General features: G+C 40.1%; 1 protein-coding gene across 3 annotated transcripts in view; it reads right to left on the reverse strand.

Annotated features, from left to right (window-relative positions):
• The window catches only part of Tbc1d30 (TBC1 domain family member 30), an 83,770-nt gene that overhangs the window by 37,187 nt on the left and 25,143 nt on the right, over nucleotides 1-21,440 (reverse strand). For 2 of the 3 annotated variants that reach the window (XM_026392975.1, XM_026392974.2), the window contains exon 1: nucleotides 1,994-2,156. The exons of the other annotated variant lie outside the window; for it this stretch is intronic. In XM_026392975.1, coding sequence (XP_026248760.1) covers nucleotides 1,994-2,156 — 163 coding nt within the window. Of the gene's footprint in view, nucleotides 1-1,993; nucleotides 2,157-21,440 lie in introns of those variants that run through there. 3 annotated transcript variants of the gene reach the window in all.

Here is a 21,440-nt window from a genome sequence, read left to right on the forward strand (position 1 = left end):
TCTTTAGAATTTATAAAATATAGTAAGAGTAATAACAAAGTAGATTGGTCTTTTAAAGGACAAATCTTGGAGACAAGAATCAAGAAAGAGATGTGTCTGATTTTCCCAAGTCCATGACAGGATGCAGATGTTCTTCTTGGAGCCCTGGAAGAGTGCTGTGGATACACAGTATTGGGACCTAGATTTCTTTTCTTTTTTTCTTTTTTAATATTTAGTTTTTAGATGGACACAATATCTTTATTTATTTTATTTATTTATTTTTATGTGGTGCTGAGGATCCAACCGAGGGCCTGGCTCGAGCTACATGAGAGCTCTGCCCTGAGCCACAACCCCAGCCCTGGGACCTAGATTTCTAAAGTCAAGCTACGGTAGAAATATCAATGCCTTGATATTTCTCTTCAAAGCTTTGGGGTCAAAACCACACTCTGCCTGGATAGATGATCTTCTTCTTGGGAGAAAAATTAAGTACCCAACTGATTCTCATCTCTGTAAGATGATTTAAATGAAGTCCGAGTGTGCCTCTAGCTCCAAAGGCATTTTAATAAACAAAACTGTGTTGGGAGGGTGCTGTCCAGGAGCAGGGTGCTGAACGGAGGAGTGTATAATCATTACGTTTGTTTTACTGCAATTAAGACCAATAAGTCAGTCCCAAGCTGACTTATTCCTGCTGCCCTAAAACTGCAAGATTTCTTAACGTGTTTGACCAAATATCCTCCTCTGACTTTTCTGGAGCACCTGCTGGGCGTCATACAGATTGCCTTTCCAAGCTGAAACCCAGCAGGAGTTGGTTAGCCAAAACCACAACTATTTTCCCATAATCAAAAATGAGTCAGAGAATTTAGGTGGAATTGATCATCTGCTGCCTGCATACAAAAGCTTAAATCAGGTCATTTTCACCCCCTTCTAACTGAATAAAGGAGGAAAGAAGGTTTAAGTTTCATCTGATAATCACAGCTGCTCAGGATTCAGAAATGTAAAACACTTTTAACATGGGAAGGAGATTTTTTTTTCCTTTTTAAAGAGAGGTAAAAGAAGATGACGAATAAATACTACAATTTCTGCAACTAGACACTTCCGTGGGGAGGAAAACAAAGAAACCACGAGGTTCGGAAGGCAGCAATGCTTTCCATCCTTTGGGACTTAGAGCCTGGGCTGAATCCCCCACAACTGGCTGATAACAGGTCCCAGCAGTCGCTGAGGGGCGAGCAGTGTAGATGACCAACACTCTTGGAGCCCAGCCCGGGCCACTCCAGGGAAAGGTGAGCGCCAAGCACCGTTGCGAGTACAGCTGGCTCCCTTTGCACTCAGCTGGCAGCGCCAGCCTCTTAAAGCGCCCTGGAGAGACGCTGGGTGGTGGAGCTGATGCCGAGTTATGCAGCCTAGAGAAGCAGGGATGTGTAAACACAGGCTGTTGGCAGAAAGGGCCTATCCTACCACACGGCCAGGAGTGCTTCCAAACCTTACCTACAGCAAGGATCTCCTGTCTGCTCCCCACCAAGGCTCAAATTAGAGGGTTCAGACAGGCTGACCCTGGGACTCATTACAGGCACACTCAGGAAAGCATATATTCGCTTTTTGCTTCGCAGTCGCAGCCTTCCCCTCCGACCTCTGGTGTCAACCCTGTGCCTTTCTCCACCCCACACACCTCTTTCAAGGTCTGGCTTCCTGCGAGCCCGGAGCACAATAGGTGGCGCAGCCTCTGATCGCGGGGGCAGCCTCCCGCACCTCCCCACCTCGCGCAGGAAGCCGGCTCACAGGCCACGGGGTGGGGGTCCGCGGGCGGGAGCAGCCCATTCTTCGCGTCTCAGGAGGCACTGCTGGTGCCCAGGCCCTGGTCCACGCACTGTGCCCTCCCAGGCCAACCGAGCTCCGCCAGCACCAAGCCACAGCGCCTGGCCTAAGCGGAGTCCAGCGGAGGCTAGGGTGCAAGGAGCACCGCATCCAAGGCGCCACGCTACTTTCCAGCACCCCATCTGCAGCCCCGGGTCCTCACCCGGCTCCAGGGTGCAGAGCAGCCGGGGCGCGGTCCGCGAAATGCAGCTGCGCTTCTTGAGCACATTGCTCAGGATGGTGCCCACGCCACCGCCGCCACCACTCTGTCGCTTCAGGCATCTCCCCCCGCGCCTCAGGGAGCTGGTCAGCTTGTCCTGCCGCATCCAAGAGCACCCCGGGATCCAGCACCGCCGATGTCCTCCTCGGTCCCCGCTGCCTCGTCGGGGTAGCGGCTTCAGGCGCAGAGCTCAGTGAGTCCAAGCTGACGAGGGTGCCTAGGAGCAGCAACCAGCCCTCCAGGGATCGAGAGGACCTGAGAGCACCGTGGGAGCCGCCGAGCATCGGGAGGCGGGCGGGCATCTGCAGTGCGGAGCCTGCACAGCTGAAGCAGGAAAGGGCCTGGGGCCGGGAGGGAGGGAGGGAGGGCGGGAGCCAGTGAGCGGGAGAAGAAGGCGGCGCTCCCGCCCCCAATCCCGGCATCGCTGTGCGCAGGCGGGGCAGCCCCCGCCCTAGAGCCGGTAGCCGGGGCGTCAGGGAATCCGGGACCTCGAGGAGACCAAAAACAGTTTTCCGCGCTTCTGCCAGGAGAGAGGCCAAGAAGATTGGAGAGGGCTCCAAAGGGAGCCAGCCTCAGGTGCAGAACACCAGCAAGCCGCAAGTGCCCACCTCATCTAAGCAGCCTTGGAACCGAAGGTCAGTCCTACACAGGACAAATCTGGCAGCGTGGCATTGAAGCTGACAGATGGTGAAGTACAATCTTCCCCCCAAATTGCGTTAAACTCTTTCCTGGCTGCTTAGAGAGACATAGAAAATGTGTTTTTTAAAAGGAAAAAAAAAACTTTTTTAAAATGGTCATTTCTTTTAGAAAAAAAATGGACTTTGGGAAAAGTGTTCTCATTGAAGAGCAGTTTTATTTAAAAGAAGTGGTTCTTCATCTCTCCAGAGCTTCATTAGTTCTGAGCTAGTATTAACCATCCTTGCTGTTAAAAAGAAAAAAGCCATTCTTAAAACAATGGAATATTTACCACAAAAATGAATGAGGAAGAGAAGGGTGGGGTATAAAGATATTTGTATTTGCTATTCTTTGGAAACAGAAACACTAGTTCAATAAACCAAAAGTGAAATTTAAAAACTGGGAGGGGGGTACAGTGTGAAGATTGGAATGAAAAGCTGAGCTTTCTTTGGATTTGGCTTATGTAGTTTTTTCAATATTTTTTTAGTTGTTGATAGACCTGTGTTTTATTTATATTCAGTGCTGAGAATCGAACCCAGTGCCTCACACATGCCAGGCAAGTGTGCAACTGCCTAGCCCCAGCCCCAGCCCTGCCTTATATAGCTTTGACTGTGGAATAATGTTAACAATATTAATAAAATTTATAAAAAAGACTCTAAAGTCTCAAAAATGAATGAAAGCAAATGAACCTAACTAAACAGCCATTGATAGTATAAGAACACAGAAAAAATAATTGATTTAGAACACAATATGACTTTCATTGACAGTGGTATATATTCCAAGAGCAAATAGAGCTGAAAGAAAATATTAATTTCATTCAGGAGTATCATTATTATTATGAATAATATTGGTATTTTAAACTTACATACACTATAGAATAAAGCAGACAGATAATTACATTAGTGTCAAATGGAGCCAAGATATTTTCAGTGTGACAGAAAATTTAAGTATACAACAAAGAAACCAGTTTTCTTTAAAATACTACAACAATATTTAAATTGAAATCACTGGCATGAACTCATTTTTTCCTTTTCCAAAAATAAATATATCCATTGGATTGATTTAGAAGGACAGACAATTCAGCAGCAATGAATATCCCAGCACCTAAATACCATTCCCCACTAAAAAGAACAAAGGCTCTTTTCAGGAGTGACCGATTCCATATCTGGACCAGAAAAAAAGTAGGAGAGCCTGAAACATCTTGATGAACTCAGAAAGGAAGGAAGTGCTCCCAGATTAACAGGGTCATGTCAAAAGGACGTAAGAACCACATAAATAAATAAGTTCTGATTGACCAAAGATGAAATTATTTGACTATCAAAAACAATGGCTATGGGCTAGAGTTGTGGCTCAGTGGTACAGTGCTTGCCTGGCATGTGTGAGGCCCTGGGTTCAATCCTTAGCACCACATATAAATAAATAAAACAAAAGCTTCATGGACAACTTAAAAAAAAAAAAGGATTATCAAAAAAAAATAGCTACACATGGGAGGATTAGACAAACTCTAAATAGGGCAAAGAGAAGGGAGGGGCCATGAGGGTAGGAAAGATCCTGGAATGAGATGAGCATCATTACCCTAAATACATGTATAAAGACACGAATGGTGTAACTACTTTGTGTACAACCAGAGACATGAAAAATTGTGCTCTATATGTGGACTATGAATTGAAATGCCTTCTGCTGTCATGTATAACAAATTAGAATAAATAAATAATTTTTTAAAAAACAATGGCTACAATTGACTGGAAAAAGTTGAATATTTTTAAATGCTTTCATAATGTTATTCTAAACAGCCATAAAAAGAAGTCATTCCTGTGACTCTGGCACACTTATGTTGTAATCAGTACATTTGAGACTTGTGCAGTGCCCCCAGAATTTGAGGACATTGTCAGAAATGGTACAACTCTAAAAATGAAATGTATAAAAACAAAATCTGTTAAAACAAAGTCATATGCAAAAGCAAAACAGGCTGATAAGGGATGTGTGAGCTATTCAATTATAGCTGCCTGACTGAAATAAAAATGCCTTGGGAAAAAAAAAAAAAGCAGCATTCTGAAAACACATCACTTTAGAAGATAAAGTCACTTTTTAGCCTTGTCATTATTAACAGTTTGCTTAGATTTCCTGACCTTTTGCACCAAGCTCAGACACAGAGATCTATCAATCATCGGCTGGGTGCTTTTGCAGTTTGGGCACACATTCATTATCTTTTATCTTTCTGTTAACATTAATAAGATATCAATTGACTATTCCAGCCTATTTCAGCTATGCTGAGAACAGACAGAGGCCCAATCTGTGCCTTTGTCTGGCCTGTGTTTTAGAGGCACCAATATGCCCTTGGGGCTAAAGATGGTGGTGAACACCCAAAAAGAAAGGAAGAGAACTTGCAGGAGCAGGAAACACTAGGAGAACAAGCTGGTCAATGCATGTACCATCTTGTCTCCCAGAACTCTCCTCTGCTCAAAACTCAGAGGGGTTTGTGTTCTAACAAGAGGCTATTCACACTCAGTGTCATGCACTGGGCTGGCAAGAGAGGCAGGCTTGCTATTCAAAAGGAGGGGCAATGGTCTCTGCTCCACCACACCATCTGCAGTGGGGAGGATATACAGGCTCTATGACATAAGCCACTCAAACCATCTCCAGCTCCCTTTGGCTCTGATGCTAGTCTCACCAAACAAACTTATAATTATCACTAGGCTTCTCATATTGACGGATGCAGAGGAGAGAATGTACTTATCAGCTAACTGCAGTCACTACCCTTGAGTGTGCTCAATGCTCAGTAAACTGAAGTAGTCAAATTTCAGAACTGCCAGAATCAAAGTCTAGACCCTGGACTGTCAAGTCAGCCTGATATGTCATGGCTGATGAAAAGACCTCTTTCTGAAATTCTTCTTCAGTTACTGTTCTTCCTGATGTTGACAGGAGCTTGTTTACTTTCAAAACGAACATTTTGTTTCCATCTTCTTTAGATTTATTACAAGGAAAATGTGACTCTGATCATTAGAATAAGCTTTCCTGAAAACTTCCCACTCAAAACTATATAGAATTTGAATCAAAAAAAATTCTACTATTATGGCAATAAGCAGCAAAGGAATTAAATAATATTATTTTGTTTATATTGGAGAGGAGAGCCAGGACTGCCAATTTTTGTAGCAAACAGATAATTAACCAAGGACTAAAATACAATACTCGAAAAGCAGCCATGGCACAAACCTAGTATTATATTTATTATGTGACTCACAGTTTCTTATTTCATGTCTGGGATATTGTTTTCCAAAAAGCAAAAGATGTCATCTGAAGTCAACTTACAAAGGAAACAAGCTGGCATGGATGTGCCTGAGGCTCTCAGCTGCCAGGTCAACTCACCATCCCTCTTTACTCATCAAATGATCTTTACTAATCAAATAATAACAGTGAATTCATGCATGGGCAAATCATACCTTGGCACAGTCCAGAGCAGATTTAAGCTGGATTTGGGGAAAGGCAGGCCCAGTGTAAACTTTACACCAGATGAGAAACTATTCTTTGTATTGCTAAAGAAAATAAAGACATTGAGGAAAATGCCCAGAATGTCTCAGAGCCCAGTTCTCCGGGGACATCCTCAGAGAGTCAATCTCCCAGGCTGAAACAGGGAATTATGAACCACTCAGCACTTCCTGCATCATCAAGCCTACGTGCTGGGAATGAGGCTTCCTTAAGAGCAAACTAGAGACAGGGGAAGAAGATTGAAAGAAAAGAAAGCCCAACATAAGGAATAAATGCTATGTCCCAAAGGACTTCTAGAGGGAATAAAGTCTGAGACTTTTCTGATTTCCTATTGATACTATTTTTGTTTAACAGTAAAGCCTTAAAATAAAAAAGGCCTACGTGCTTATCTTCAGGGACTGAACAGAACTAGTGGTGGCAATTAGTAAGAGAAAAAGCCCTGGAAGCCTGCTGTGAGGAAAGAGAAAAACCGCAGGGAGCCAGCCTGCTCTGGGGAAGCTGGCCTGGAGTTCATGTGCATGCTGCTGAGTTCCCTGGCAGCTGTTCATGAGCACAGAGTCTTTGAGGGTCAGAAGGCATCCTACTAGATCATCAGATCTAATGCTGTCTCCCTTGGGCATGAGATGGGCCCATTTTGCACTCATGCTAACTAATAAAGTAGGAGCCTGATGGCATAAAAGCTGCTATTCCCTTCTCCCCACAGAGTTTTAGGGTATATCAATAACTCCTGAGTAGTATAAGTAACATATATCTCCTAGTACCTGCTGAAGTTTGGATTTTTGAATGCACCCGTGTGATAAAGGCTTGGTCCCCAGTGTGGCACTATTGGGAAAGGTAGAACTTTTAAGAGATTGGGCCTAGCACAAGTTTTTAGGTCACTGAGGGTATACCATTAAAGGGACAATGGGACACCCTGTTTCTTCCTCTTCACTCCCTGGCTCCTGATGGGGTGAGTGGTTTTGCTCCATCCACCACAGGCTCTTGCCATGATGTGCTGCCTCACCACAGAGCCAGAGCAACAGCCAACTAGATCATGGACTAGAACCTCCAAAACTGAAAGCCAAAATAAATATTTTCTAAGTTAATTATCTTGGGTATTTTTTTTAATAGTATCAAAAAGCTGACTAATATAGCGTCTGTGGTCAGTTCCAAAAGAAGTGAACATTCTCCTCAGACCTATGACAAAGTAAGACCTTAATTCAACTCATTATTCACAACAAAGACTATACATTATAAAGACCAGGGTGATGAGCATCAGAATAATTTTCCCCTCATAAAAGGGACACAGAGAGAGGGCAGTAAGAGGAAATTGAGGGGGAAAAATCTTTACAATTACCTGACACCATATTATGTACGTGGAACATTTCATTTTCTTTTTATATGATTTGCTCCTCTTAGTCATAAAAGCAACTTCTCTATTTAAATACAGGCATCCTTTAAGACAGTCAGGTGTGGCTTTTGTATTTTGTTAAATTCACAGAAAACGGTCTGTCAAACAAAGAACAGAAAAGCTTTGAAACTCCAACACCAAATCACACACCGCCTGGTTCTGCTCCCTCCCAGTATTCCTGTTTATGCTTTCTCAAGACCATATACTTTAACAAGATACTTTCAAAAACAAAACCACCTACAGCATTCCCCTTAAGCACACTCAAATATTTTGGAAAAGCAAAGAAAAAGAAACCAGTTACATTTACAGAACATAAATTTTAAAATTAATTTATCTAATCATTTAATTCACAGGTGAGGTAGAAATTCCATTTCAGAGTGCTATATGAGAAATATACTTAACACCTCTGAAGCCAGATCCATGTACTCTCAGACATAAAACTAATAAAAGGTTTAAGAAAGCATCCTATTATTTTTCTTGGCCAATTATTTTCTGTGAAGTACTTTTTCTTGCCTCATGATTACCGAGGACAATTAAATACTGAGTATCTTAATCTGAAATCCTTAAGAGTGGAAGTGATGTGGACTTTAGATTTTTCAGATTTGGAATATTTACATCTATAATGAGGTATGTTGGGAATAGGAGCCAAGTCCAAATATAAAACTCATTTGTGTTGAGAATACACTTTATATACAAAGCTAAAGGAAATTTTATATGATAATTTTGGCATGCCTTAGTTTTGCCTGTGACCTATAACATGAGGTCATGTGGAATTATCAATTGTGACAGTGGCATACGGTTGCCCCAAATGTTTTGGATTTTGGAGCATTTCAGACTCTGGATTTTCAAATTAATCATGGTCAACCTATACTTGAGCTAGGTTTATACTGACCATAAATAGACATCTTTGTATTTCTTTCATTCATTCATAAAATAAACACTTATTAATCAACCACTGTGGCTAAGGCTCTGTGTAGGGACACATGAAAAATACAAGTGTAAACAGGCATGTTCTATCCCCAAGAGTTTACAGTTCCATGAGTGAGTAGCAATAAGGATAGCATAAAGGAATCCTTTAAAATTCTGTGTAAAGCCGGGAGCAGTGGCACACTCCTGTAATCCCAGTGGCTCTGGGAGCTGAGACAGGAAGATCTCGAGTTCGAAAGCTTCAGCAAAAGCAAGGTGCTAAGCAACTCAGTGAGACCCTCTCTCTAAATAAAATACAAAATAGGGCTGGGGATGTGGCTCAGTGGTTGAGTGCCCCTGAGTTCAATCCCCGGAAGCACCCCCGATACACACACAAAAAAAAAATAAAATAAAATAAAATACTTGAAAAGAGATCATTATTTCTACCTCTTAAGATGTGTATGTTCACATTGCTGGTGGGACTGCAAATTGGTGTAGTCAATATGGAAAGTAGTATAGAGATTCCTTGGAAAACTGGGAACGGAACCACCATTTGACCCAGCTATCCCACTCCTCAGTCTATACCCAAAGGACTTAAAAACAGCATACTACAGGGACACATCCACATCAATGTCTATAGCAGCACAATTCACAATAGTGCGGAACTAACCTAAATGCCTACCAGTTGATGAATAGATAAAGAAAATGTGCAATATATAAAAGAGAATAAAATCATGACACCTGCAGGTAAATGAATGGAGTTGAAGAATATATAGTGTTGAGATAAATCATATTATTGCTAAGTGAAGTTAGCCAATCCCAAAAAAAAAATGCTAAATGTTTTCTCTGATATAAGAATGCTGATTCTTAATGGGGTTGGAGGGAGAGCAAGGGAGGATTAGACAATCTCTAGATAGAGCAAAGGAGAGGGAAAGGAAGGGAGAGGAAGGGAGGGGAAGGGAGGGGAGATGAGGGTAGGAAAGACGGTGGAATGAGATGGACATTGTTACCCTAAGTACATGTATGAAGACACAAATGATGTGACTCTAATTTGTGTACAACTGGAGATATGAAAAATTGTACTCTATATAATATGAATTATAATGCATTCTGCTGTCATATATAACAAGTTAGAATAAAAAATACATAAAATACATGTTCAAATAGGGAAAGAAAATTTTTTAAAAAAGATTTGTTTGTTCAAATGTTTTCCCAGAGCTTTGTTTCACTGAGCTATTATATATCATCTGAAAACAGTCTGAGGACAAAGCTCATTTGCTCTTCTTATTTTTGCACTCAATGATAAGTCAGGAGTGAAACTGGGAGACTTAGACTCATCCCTTCAGAATATATAACCAGTGTTTAATCTGCTCATGATGAACTGTTGAGTTTAGACTCCCCAGCCCTTTACACCATGCCATTCTATCATTCCTTTGTCCCTGGGGAGGGATATGCAAAGAGAAGTTTCTCACACCAATCAGTGCTGATTTATTTGACTTAAAAATACATCCCTAGATAAGAAAGGCTGATGCCTCTGAAAGTAATATACTTAAATTTGATAAGAGAGGAGTATCAGGAAGAGGAGAGAGATTGGAAGCAATGATAGCATTGGCTTGGCAGGCCTGGAAGCCTTAGGTCTGCAAGTTGAGTCCACTCAGAAGAGATGGTGCAAATGTGTGGACTGATGTGGGAATGTGTGCAGGCACACGAGTCACGGCACCTGCCAGCACCCTCCAGGAGGCAACGTGGCATGTCAGAAGAGTGCCCACATGGCAGACCAAGGTAGTGTCCCAACATCACTTCTTTACTGGCTCTATGTCTTTCGCCAAGTGACCTAATTTATGTGTTTCAGTTTTCCCATCTTTAGAATGAACAATATTTGAGTTGTTGTGAGAACAAATTGCATAATGAAAGTCAATAGTGTACCCCTGCACAAAGCAGGCACCAAATACACTTAAACCTGGCTGTCCTTCTTTATTGAGGGTGGGTTGTAACTGGAAAGGTCAGCGGCTAGCACGGCACTGTCAGCAGATCACCCAGAGGCCAGCTGAGGCAGGACCCAAGCCCTGCCCCCAGGGCAAGTCTAACTGACCCAAAGCCCTACCGCTATTGCCAAATCTCATCTTTTACTGTCTTACCCCGTGCCCTCACTCTCTTGGGAGGAATCCTGAAATCAGCTTTGTTTTTGTTTTGTTGTTGCTGCTTTTTATGGTACTGAGGATTATGCCGAGGAGCCCTTTACCATGAGCCACATCCCTAGTCCTTTTCAAATTTTTTTTTTTTATTTTGAGACAGGGTCTCACTAAGTTGCTTAGGGCCTCACTAAATTTCTGAGAATGGCCTCTAACTTGCAATCCTCCTGCCTCAGCCTCCTGAGTCACTAGGATTATAGGTATGTGGCCCCACACCCAGTTGGGATTAGCTCTGTGTTTGCTCTAAAGGTCTAGCTTAGATCTGCTAAATGGGAGTTGTGAAGAGGCAGATGTCAGCACAATGTAAGAATGCTCTAACTGTACAGGAAACCCATGGCATCAAGGAGATCTAATTATCCTCTTCTGTGGAGTTCTTGGGCCCAGCAGGCAGAGGTGCTATGAAAGGACATTTAAAATGAGGGGAGGATGGACCATTCAGATCAGCAAAACAGCTTCCAACCCTAGGATTCTCTATGGTCAATTGAACAGATATACAGAAAGTCCATTACTCTATTAGAATTCCTCAATCCAAAATAAACATTGGGCAGCTGTAATGCTTAAAGAATACAGTTTGGATGGTTATATTTTCAGGTAAACTGAAATTTAACTCAAAACATTCTTTCAGTATCATTCCTCATCATAAAATATAGATAAAAATTTATAAAACATTCTACCTACTTGACTTATTAAGAGTATTCCAAACTAATTGAATTTTTATGTTTGTTAGAAATTTACATTATCTCTAAGCCATTATTCTCATTGTAGAAGAGTCCAGGACAGGCATTAGAAGTTCAAGCAATTAAAGTGAGCCAAAGTCATTTTCTAAAATATAAAAGTTTTTTTTTTTTTTTTTTTTTTTTTTTTTTTTTTTTTTAATGTGCATGACTGCTGGGTGCAGTGACACATGCTTGTAATCCCAGTGGCTCGGGAGTATGAAGCAGGAGGACTGCAAGTTCAAAGCTAGGCTCAGCAACTTAGTAAAGCCCTAAGCAACTTAACAAGACCCTGTCTCAAAACAAAAATGGCTAGGGGACGTGGCTCAGTGGCTAAGCACCCCAGATTCAATCCCTAATACACATACACACACAAAAAAGTGCATGACTATGTATGATGTATAAAACTAGAAGCTTTAAATTTGTTATTAATTGATTTTCTTATTTTTTTAGACATTGATGGATCTTTTATTTTGTTCATTTATTTATTTGCGGTGCTGAGAATCAACCCGGTGCCTCACACATGCTAGGCAAGTGCTCTACCACTAAGCCACAACCCCAGCTCCTGATTTTCTTATTTCTGAATGATTACATTTGTTGCGTCTGTACCATAACATCAATTTAAACTTAGAAGTAGAAGACACGATTCTTAGCAGAACTTCATTTTGAACCTGCCTTCATATATATAATTTTTCTGTTACTACTTCATCTAGAAATTCCAAAAAGCAGTTTAGAACTTTATTTCTTCAAATGAAGCTTGTTTTCAAGGAAGTTCAGAGAATCAGGAAGAAAAAATATTAGCCAAAAAGCTATAATAAACAGGATAACTCTCACAAATAAGGCCTAGACATGTTTAAGGTGAATATGCATTGTCATTCAAAAGTCAATATGAAAACATTGAGTTAAAAGAAACATTTAATAAAAATGATATGTGTGTTTTGTTTCTATATTCTAAATATAAAGGCTATCATAACAATCAGCCATGGTTAAATCACAGGGCAGTGAATGTAAGAAATTTTAAATCACACCAGGAACTACATAAAAAGGAATGTTGTTCTCCTGAGTTTCACAGGTGGCAGATACTTAGGGGTGAGACAGATTTATGGTATCAGTCAATATAGGCCACAGTGTTTCAAAGGGCTGCATATCTGGTGATCTGTATTCATGTTTGTCTTTGCTGTTATAAAAATACAAGAATCTACCAGAGTAACCTGGGAAACGGTCATATTTATGTTCTCAACTTTGAAAGTCAACCTACAGTTTTGGTTAGTAGAGAAAAAACTCCTAAGGAAGCAGTAGCTCTTAGTAAATATACTTTCTACATTTTCCTTCTCTTCTAGAATCAGAACCTGTATGGCTACTGTGCTCATATACTTAGTATAGCAGTGCTGGCACCTTTAATTACCACTGTCTTTAGTCCCCACTTACAGCAGAGCATCACTTAACAGTATGTCATTCTGGCCTAAGGCCAGCATCATCAGATATGCCAACACCTAGGGAGGGAATAGATTATGTCGTTTAAAAAATTACTTCTGGGAGTGCTGGGGTTGTGGCTCAGCAGTAGAATGCTCACCTCACATGTGCAAGACCCTGGGTTTGATCCTCAGAACCACATACAAAAATAAACAAGTGAAATAAAAGTGTTGTGTCCAACTACAAAAATTTAAAAAAAAAAAATTACTTCCGAGTCTCTAAATTTTAAACCTTCCCGACACTTGAAAACTAACTACAGATTGAGTATCCCTTATTCAAAATGGCAGGGGCTAGGAGTGTTTTGAACTGGGGAAACTTTTTTTTCTAGATTTTGAAATATTTGCTTATATATGACAAGATATCTTGGGGGTAGAGTCCAAGTCTTAACATGAAATTCATTTGTGTTTCATATACACCTTATACAAATAACCTTTTTATAGGCAATTATAATATTTTCAATAAATTTGTACCTGAAACAAAGTTTTATGGTGTGAAATTTTCCACTTGTGGTGCCATCATGCCAGTACTCAAAAAGTTTTAGACCAGAGATGCTCAACCCATACTACAGTATATTTTAGGGAAATGCAAAATAATTTTCTTCCATAGAGACTGATCCATAATACAGACTCAGGAAATGTCTTTTTAACTGTATCTATGGCACACAAAGAATATCAGACTCGGATCCTGCTGCTCTATTTTAAAATGGTACCTGCCACTCCATTTTAAAATGGTACCTGCCACAACACCTGAATTCCATATGTTACACTTCCCACCACCACACCTGACTCACCCATGCCCTTGAATTATTTATATGCAGACTTTTTTGTAAACCACAAACTTCTTTTAGTATAAGGACTAATTATTTTATTCATGGTTGCACCTGACCCCCACCCCTGCCTGCAGCTAGCACGAGGCTCTGGTACATAGAGGTTAAAAAGAAATAAAATCATAAATTCACACTTGGTACTTAGATGTTAAAAAGAAATAAAATCATAAATTCATCAAGTTAAGAAGAATGTCATGTTTTCCTACCCATTAAAAAGCCTTCTTATTCAACTATAAGAAAAATAAGCAGATGTGTTTACGAACAGTTATTTTGACTAACATTTGTGCAATGTACAAAAAATAATCCACAAACACTATTCTTAGTCTCCCTGACAAATTTCCAAAATATGCAATGCTCAGATATCACACACTAGCTCTAGACATCAGGTAAAAAATGTTCCTGTAATTATAGATTTAAGGGCAGTCAGTTTAGGATAGTAGCTAAAAGCAGAGATTCTAAAACCAGTTGCCTGGGTTTGAAACCTGGCTCCGCCATTCAGTAGTGATGTAAACCTGGGTAACTCAATTACCTCAGCTTCCTCATTCACAAAATGGGGCAATAAAGTACCTACTCCTTAAGGGTTACTCAAAGAAGCAAATGATAGTGGAAAAGCATTTACCATAGCGCCTGGCATACAGTAAGCTCTCTATTTAAATATTTTCTCTACCATTAATATGGTAGTGTAAAAGCACATACGAGTATTTTAAGACATTTTAACTTATATGAGAACATTGTCATAGAGTACCAACAATGCCAACGAGGTCACTTGAGCTTCTTTGCTCTTTAATTATGTTAGCATCCAACGTGATCTACAGATTTAGTACAAAACCACTTGAGGAAGTCCATTAAAAAGAACACTCATATTTAAACTGAAAAATTGGTGACACTTTTTATTATCTTGATTTTTTTAGATTTGTTACTTTAGGAGAATTTGCTACAATGCATATAAGTCAATTCTTTCCTGCTCTTCAAAAAAATTAATAAAGCCCCAGTATAAACTACCCAGTGGCCATTGTCTTTGTAAGATAACTGCAAGCAGGAAACCAATCCTGCATAGCAGAGTTTAAGACAGCAATGTTCTTGTCAATCTTTCTATTCCTCCAATATTGTAGCTTTTCAAATAATGTTTGCAATATTTTGAAATTTGATTCAACCATTTTATTTTTTGGAGTTCATCAAATACAGCCCACCATTTATTATAAAGTTTTGGTCTTTGAATACATTTTCATTGTTTGCAGCATAAATAAGTTTTATGGTACATTCTATATTCCTACATGTATTAATAGCAATTTCTCAAGTTAGGGGTTGCAAATATATCTTAGAAGGAGAAATATCTTGTCAAAAATTTGCGTTTATAAGTTTATCAACTTACCAGGACTATATTTCCTAATAGGGATACACAAAAAAACAAGGATGGGATGAGTATAACTATAACCCATAATAACAGTTATGCCGGGCACAGTGGTGCATGCCTGTACTCCCTGGTTCTGGAGGCTGAGGCAAGAGAATCACAAGTTCAAAGGAAAAGTGAAGTGCTAAGCCACTCAGTGAGACTCTGTCTCTAAGTAAAAAACAAAATAGGGCTGGGGATGTGGCTCAGTGGGTCAAGTGCCCCTGAGTTCAATCCCTGGTACCAAAAATAAATAAATAAATAACAGTAATTACCATGTAATGTAGTGTGGTTCAGGTACTGGTTGAGATACTTTAATTATCCTATCTTGTTTAATGCAACAAAGTAGATATTATTTCCCAAGCAATGGGGAATAAAAGGAGCAGCATGCATATATTACTGTGGTAATTTTTTTTTACTAGGCATAGACAAAAATGACTACAGGAAAAGACAGTCATACAAATACAAGTAGTTAATTTTGGATAGTTGGAATGTGGAAACTGGTTGTATTTTTCCTTACACTCTTCTGATTTTCTTTTTTTTTTATTCTAGGAAATAATTTTAAAAGGAAGTTTGAATAAACAAATGAACAAATAAACTAAGAGGTTAAATAACTTTCCTAAGATCATAAGACTAATAAGTGAAGTTGGGATTTGAATTCAGGTGGATATCACTCTAAAGCCACTCTCTCCACTAAGTCAATGAAATATAATCAGATTTTTTTTTTTAATCTGAGCAGGTTCAAAACATTTGGAAGTTCTGAAAATATGTTTGTTCATAGCCCTGTGGATACCCATTAACGAGACACCCCTCATTTCTGCAAATGTTCATTATATCGTTTACCAACTAATACAAATAAGGTACTGGTAGAAATAACAAGTGGCTTCAACATGGTTAGCCTCGTGTTGCCAGTCAAACAAAATATCCCATAATACCTGAGCAAATTAATGAAGGTCTTGGTAAGGATTACAAAAGACTGACTGTCCCTTCTGTGGCACCCTGGCAGAGTGTGCAGACATCAATCAGAGCACACACCAGGCTTAGTGGACACTCAATGAGCTCCTTTCCACATCAACCCACCCTAAAACTTATCCAGGAGAAAGTCTGGGCCATCTTAAAGTTTCCTGAGAAACTGCAGAAATGACTTGTCTCTAAAAATAATTTGCCAAATATGCAAAAGGAAACAGGAAGCTGGATCATTAGCTGAGAAAGCAACAAACCAAAGACCCTCTCCATAGAGAGAAGATGGGAAATGATACAGTCTCTGAGTATAATCAGTCCTGAATAATTTTTGTGCCACTGTAGTGTTCCCTCTTGTGCAGGGGAGCAGCTGTCGTAATCACTGTGTCTCAGAATTAAGACAGCTATTGAGATGATTCAAACCAAATTGCCCTGAGTCTTTTCAAGAGTGTTTAAAAATTCTATCACCATATTATACTCACTTAAAAAAAAAATCGTATGTACCATTTAGGATATTGAAGCTTTGACACAGTGAGTCAACACTTCAAATGTTCCCTTGCTATTTGTCCAACGCTTGCATTAAATATCTGGTATCAGGGCCGCAGTGCTAGCGCTTGCCTAGCACATGTGAGGCACTGGGTTCAATCCTCAGCACCACATAAAAATAAATAAAGGTATAAAAATGTAATAACATTATTTTAAAAATCTGATGTGATCAAAAAATTAAAATTAAAAATTTGTGTACAATTTGAAAATGAGCTTTAGTCAAAGAGAAAAGTTTGGAACGCCTCCACCATCCTGCCTGATGTCACCCAGATGAGCTGGAACGGCACAGAGGGATGCTATACACCGCATGTTTACATATGGCTTACTCTTCCTCCACGGAGGGGAAATTAGGTTGAGCCAAGGATGTTGATTTATCTTCTAGGCTCTGAAGCTCTCTGACTTCCAAATAGTATAGATGATTGAGCTATAAAATAGATAAGCAGGGCCTAAAGATTACCAGGGAATTCCCAAAGGAGAACAATATTGTCGATATTATCTTTGATTCAGTTCAGGGTTAACCATTGACTTTTTTTTTTTTTCATGCTATACTTCCCTCCTTCTTACCCTGAAACCTTCAGTAAATTGTGTCACGTGCCTCATGTTGGGGGTACTCTGGAGAATGGTAGAGGAGAGAGAGGTCTGGAGTCAAATGGAAGAATGTGGAGAAAGTTGGAGCCGCAGGAACAGAGAACACAAGAAGGAAGAAGTAGGATGGCCCGCCTCAGAACACAGGTGAAACAGATCCCTCGCCACAAATCCACCAAAACAGGCTGTTGGAAGTGGGGACTGTATTTTGCTGTTGTCTGTCTCTAGTATAAGAAGTCACTTTTCGGGCCGGGGATGTGGCTCAAGTGGTAGCGTGCTCGCCTGGCATGCGTGCGGCCTGGGTTCGATCCTCAGCACCACATACCAACAAAGATGTTGTGTCCGCCGAGAACTAAAAAATAAATATTAAAAAAAAATTTTAAAAGAAGTCACTTTTCATTTCTTCAAGGCCTTGAGATGGAGGGATATGGAAGGAGAGGGTACAGAGACAGCAGTATGGGTGAAGGGTCAGGGCGGAGGCTTCGTGCTGAACAGACTACAGGAAGGTTGCTGTCAGATGATCCTCCTTCGCATGATAGGAATAGCTGGAAAAGTGGAGGATAAATTTCTGATGACCAGAAAGAAGAGGAGAAAGTGGTGGAGATGAAGGAAGGGAACATATTCTACCAAGAATCCCAAACCCTATGAGGCTTAGGAACAAGTTGTTAGACTGGATCTGTAGCATTATTGATCCAAAGCCACTAACAAGGGGGAGGGCATGAGTCACAATTCAGAGGGAAGGAAGATAAACAGTTTTTGTTTTGTTTTTTTTTTTTTTTTTAGAGAGAGAGAGAGAGAGAAAGAGAGAGAGAGAGAGAATTTTTTTAATATTTATTTTTTAGTTTTCGGCAGACAAAACATCTTTGTTGGTATGTGGTGCTGAGGATCGAACCCGGGCCGCACGCATGCCAGGCGAGCGCGCTACCGCTTGAGCCACATCCCCAGCCCAAGATAAACAGTTTTAAGTAAGAAAAACAAATCACAAGTTAAAATCTGGGGAAAATGGAACATGCCAGAAATGGATGGAGAAAAATGCTTCATGGCTAGGCTTGTGGCTCAGTGGTAGAGCATTTACCTAGCACATGTGAGGCACTAGGTTCCATTCTTAGCACCACGTGAAAATAAATAAAATAAAGGCATTGTGTCCATCTACAACTAAAAAAAAATATTAATGCTTCCAGATGGAGACTATGAAGAATTCAAGGGGTTAAGGGTGTATTTGTATAGCACTGGATGAATAGCACAAGGGTAGACTTGCCATATTGTAAAAATCAGAGTCACACCCATGTTCACAGAAGCATTATTCACAATAGCCAAAAGGTAGAAGCAAACCAATTTCCATAGACAGGAGAATGAACAAAATGTTGAATATACATTAATGAAATATTATTCCACCTTCAGAAAGAATTCAGCCTTAAAAATCCATGTTGCAGGATATTGTATTATGCTATAAAATGAATGAACCTTGAGGATATTTTATGAAAGAAAATAAGCAAATACTGAATGGTGGTTGCCAGGGGCTAGAGAGATGGAGGCAGGGATGGGAAGTTACTGTTGAATGGGTAGACAGTTTCAGTTTTGCAAGATGAAGAGTTCTGGAGATGAATGGTGGTAGTGATTGCACAACATGATTATACTTAATGCCACTGAATTGCACACTTAAAATGCTTGTGATGGTAAATCTTCTATTATGTATATTTACCACAATTAAAAATGAGATACTTTTTTTTTTTTTAAGTCAGAGGAAAAAGCAAATCAGCAATTGGTCGTGGGAAATTTTGAATGTCTCTCTTACGGCAGTATCTTCCAAGACACAGTTCATCTTGCAGCAGACATTTCTGAGCAACTTTCCTATACACAAGCAACATGCTAGACTGTGAGTGAGACCAGTGAGGCACAATCCAATGAGGATGTGGACAAGAACAAAGTATAGCAACATCATGTGGCCAGGGTGACCCTGAAAGTAGTAAGCACCCAATGCAGACTGTGTGGTCAAAAGCACTTTGCAGAACAGATGACATGTCAGCTGCATCCTCAAAATAGAAGTTACCATATAGAGGTAGTAAAGGAAAAAATAACAGGCAGAGGAAGTAGCATGAGGCAAGAGAGAATGTGGTGAATTTTAAATACAGCACATAATTCATTCTGCTTGGAGCAGAGTGGGAAGGAGTGATCTAAAGAAGAGAGAAAGGTGGAGAGTCACTTCCAAGCAGCAACAATGAAAACTAGTTTTCTGGACAGTGATAAGCCGGATGGGAAAAGGATGCTTTAACTTTGATCCATGATTAATTTTGTAGAAAGAATGCCATGAATGGCATATTAGGGAAAGAACAGGATATGAAGTTGAGAAAAAAAATGTAACACCAACTACCCATGCAGCTAAAAGCACCTTTTAAAAAAAAAATTTTGGTAGAATACACATATGATCTTAACCAATTTTATACATACAGTTCAATCGTGTTAGGTCCATTCCCACTGTTGTGCAATCATGCCTTCTCATCTTGCAAAACTGAAGCTCTACACCCATTCCTCTCTCTTTCCCAGCCCCTGGCAACCACTGTTCTACTTTCTGCTTCTGGGAACTTCTCGTAAGTGGAAACATACAGTACTTACTTATTTCACTTAGCTTAATGTCCCCAAGGTTCATCTATTATGAAGCACATGTCACAATTTCCTTCCTCTTGTTATAGCTGAATGGCACTCCATTATGTACACGTATGGTTTTGCTTCTCCATTCATCTATCCACGGGCACTTGGGCTGCTTCCACCTTTTGGCTACTGTAAATAGAACTGCTATGAAGGCAGGTGTATAAATATCTCAGTGAGACCTGACTTTCAATACTTTGGGGTACACACACAAGTGGAATTGCTGGAGCACATGTAACCCGATTTTAATTTGTTGAGGAACCACAGATGATTTTCCATAGCAGCGGCACCATTTTACACTCCCATCTACAGCACACGAGGGGTTTATTTTTTTTTCCCCACATTCTCATCAACACCCTTTATTCAAACGCAGCCATCCTAACAGGTGTGAGGTAGTTGTAGACATCTTATTCAACTTTCTGAATCTTTAATTTCTACATCTGCAAAATGAGCAAGTTGGGTTGCATGATTCCTAAGGATCTCAAATTTCATTATTCTATGAATTGAGAGGAGAATTAGAGTCATTTGCTGGGGAAACTGGGTTGGATCATTTCATCCTTCTGAGGCTTATATTTCCCATCTATATTCACCATCCTGACACAGACTCTGGATATGGTTTCAAGTAAAACACAAATTGAAAGTACAAGGAGCATTAACTGAATGCAAAGTTAAAGAAAGCCATGCATGAAGAGGACATGGGTGTCACTAAGCACTGAAATGGCCAATACAATGGAATGACTTTTACATTTCACTGACCTTCACAGAGGCAAGATTGATCCTTAGCAACAACTACAACAGAGACAACTATTTGTTGCTTGCCTTTCACTCTTCTACAGGGATAAATTTGAACTAAAAAAAATTTTAATGGTCAGTTTTAGTGAGCTTTTCATTGCTGTGACCAAGATACCCAACAAAAACAACTTAGAAGAGGAAAAGTTTATTTTGGGGCTCACGGGTTCAGAGGTTCATTCCATGATTGGTCAATCCCATTTCTCTGGGCCCAAGGTGAGGCAGAACATCATGGCAGAAGGGTGTGATGGAGGAAAGCAGCTCAACTCATGGCATCCAGAATTCCAGAATGCAGAAAGAAAGGAAGGAACCAGAAACAATATATAAACCCCAGGGGTATGCCCCCTACTTCCTCCAGCCACACCCCAAACCTATAGTTACCACCCAGTGAAGTAGTCCTTTCAAACTATTAATCCATCAAATGGACTAATGTGCTGATTAGGTTACAGCTCTCATAATTTGATCATTCCACCTCTGAACATTGCTACATTGTCTCCTTGGTTGGGGTATACACCTCATATTCAAACCAAAACAGGCTGGGATGGCAGGCAGAAATGGTCATTCTCCCAGGAAATCAGTTATATTTTTCTAATGTAAGATTGATCTTCCCCACTTTCAAATATAGAGACTTTGGAAGAGGAAAAGTATCTTCTCAATGAGACACCCTGAAGAGGAGTCACCAGTAAATCCCTGGGGGAAATACTATTTTATATACAGGTGAATACCAACAAACAGGATGATTTAACAGGGAAAAAAGAAAAAGAAAAAAGGATCATCAAAAACAGGAACAGAGCCAGAGCCTGGATGGCATGC

This window comes from Urocitellus parryii, chromosome 5, assembly GCF_045843805.1.
Source record: "Urocitellus parryii isolate mUroPar1 chromosome 5, mUroPar1.hap1, whole genome shotgun sequence".
Taxonomy (NCBI): domain Eukaryota; kingdom Metazoa; phylum Chordata; class Mammalia; order Rodentia; family Sciuridae; genus Urocitellus; species Urocitellus parryii.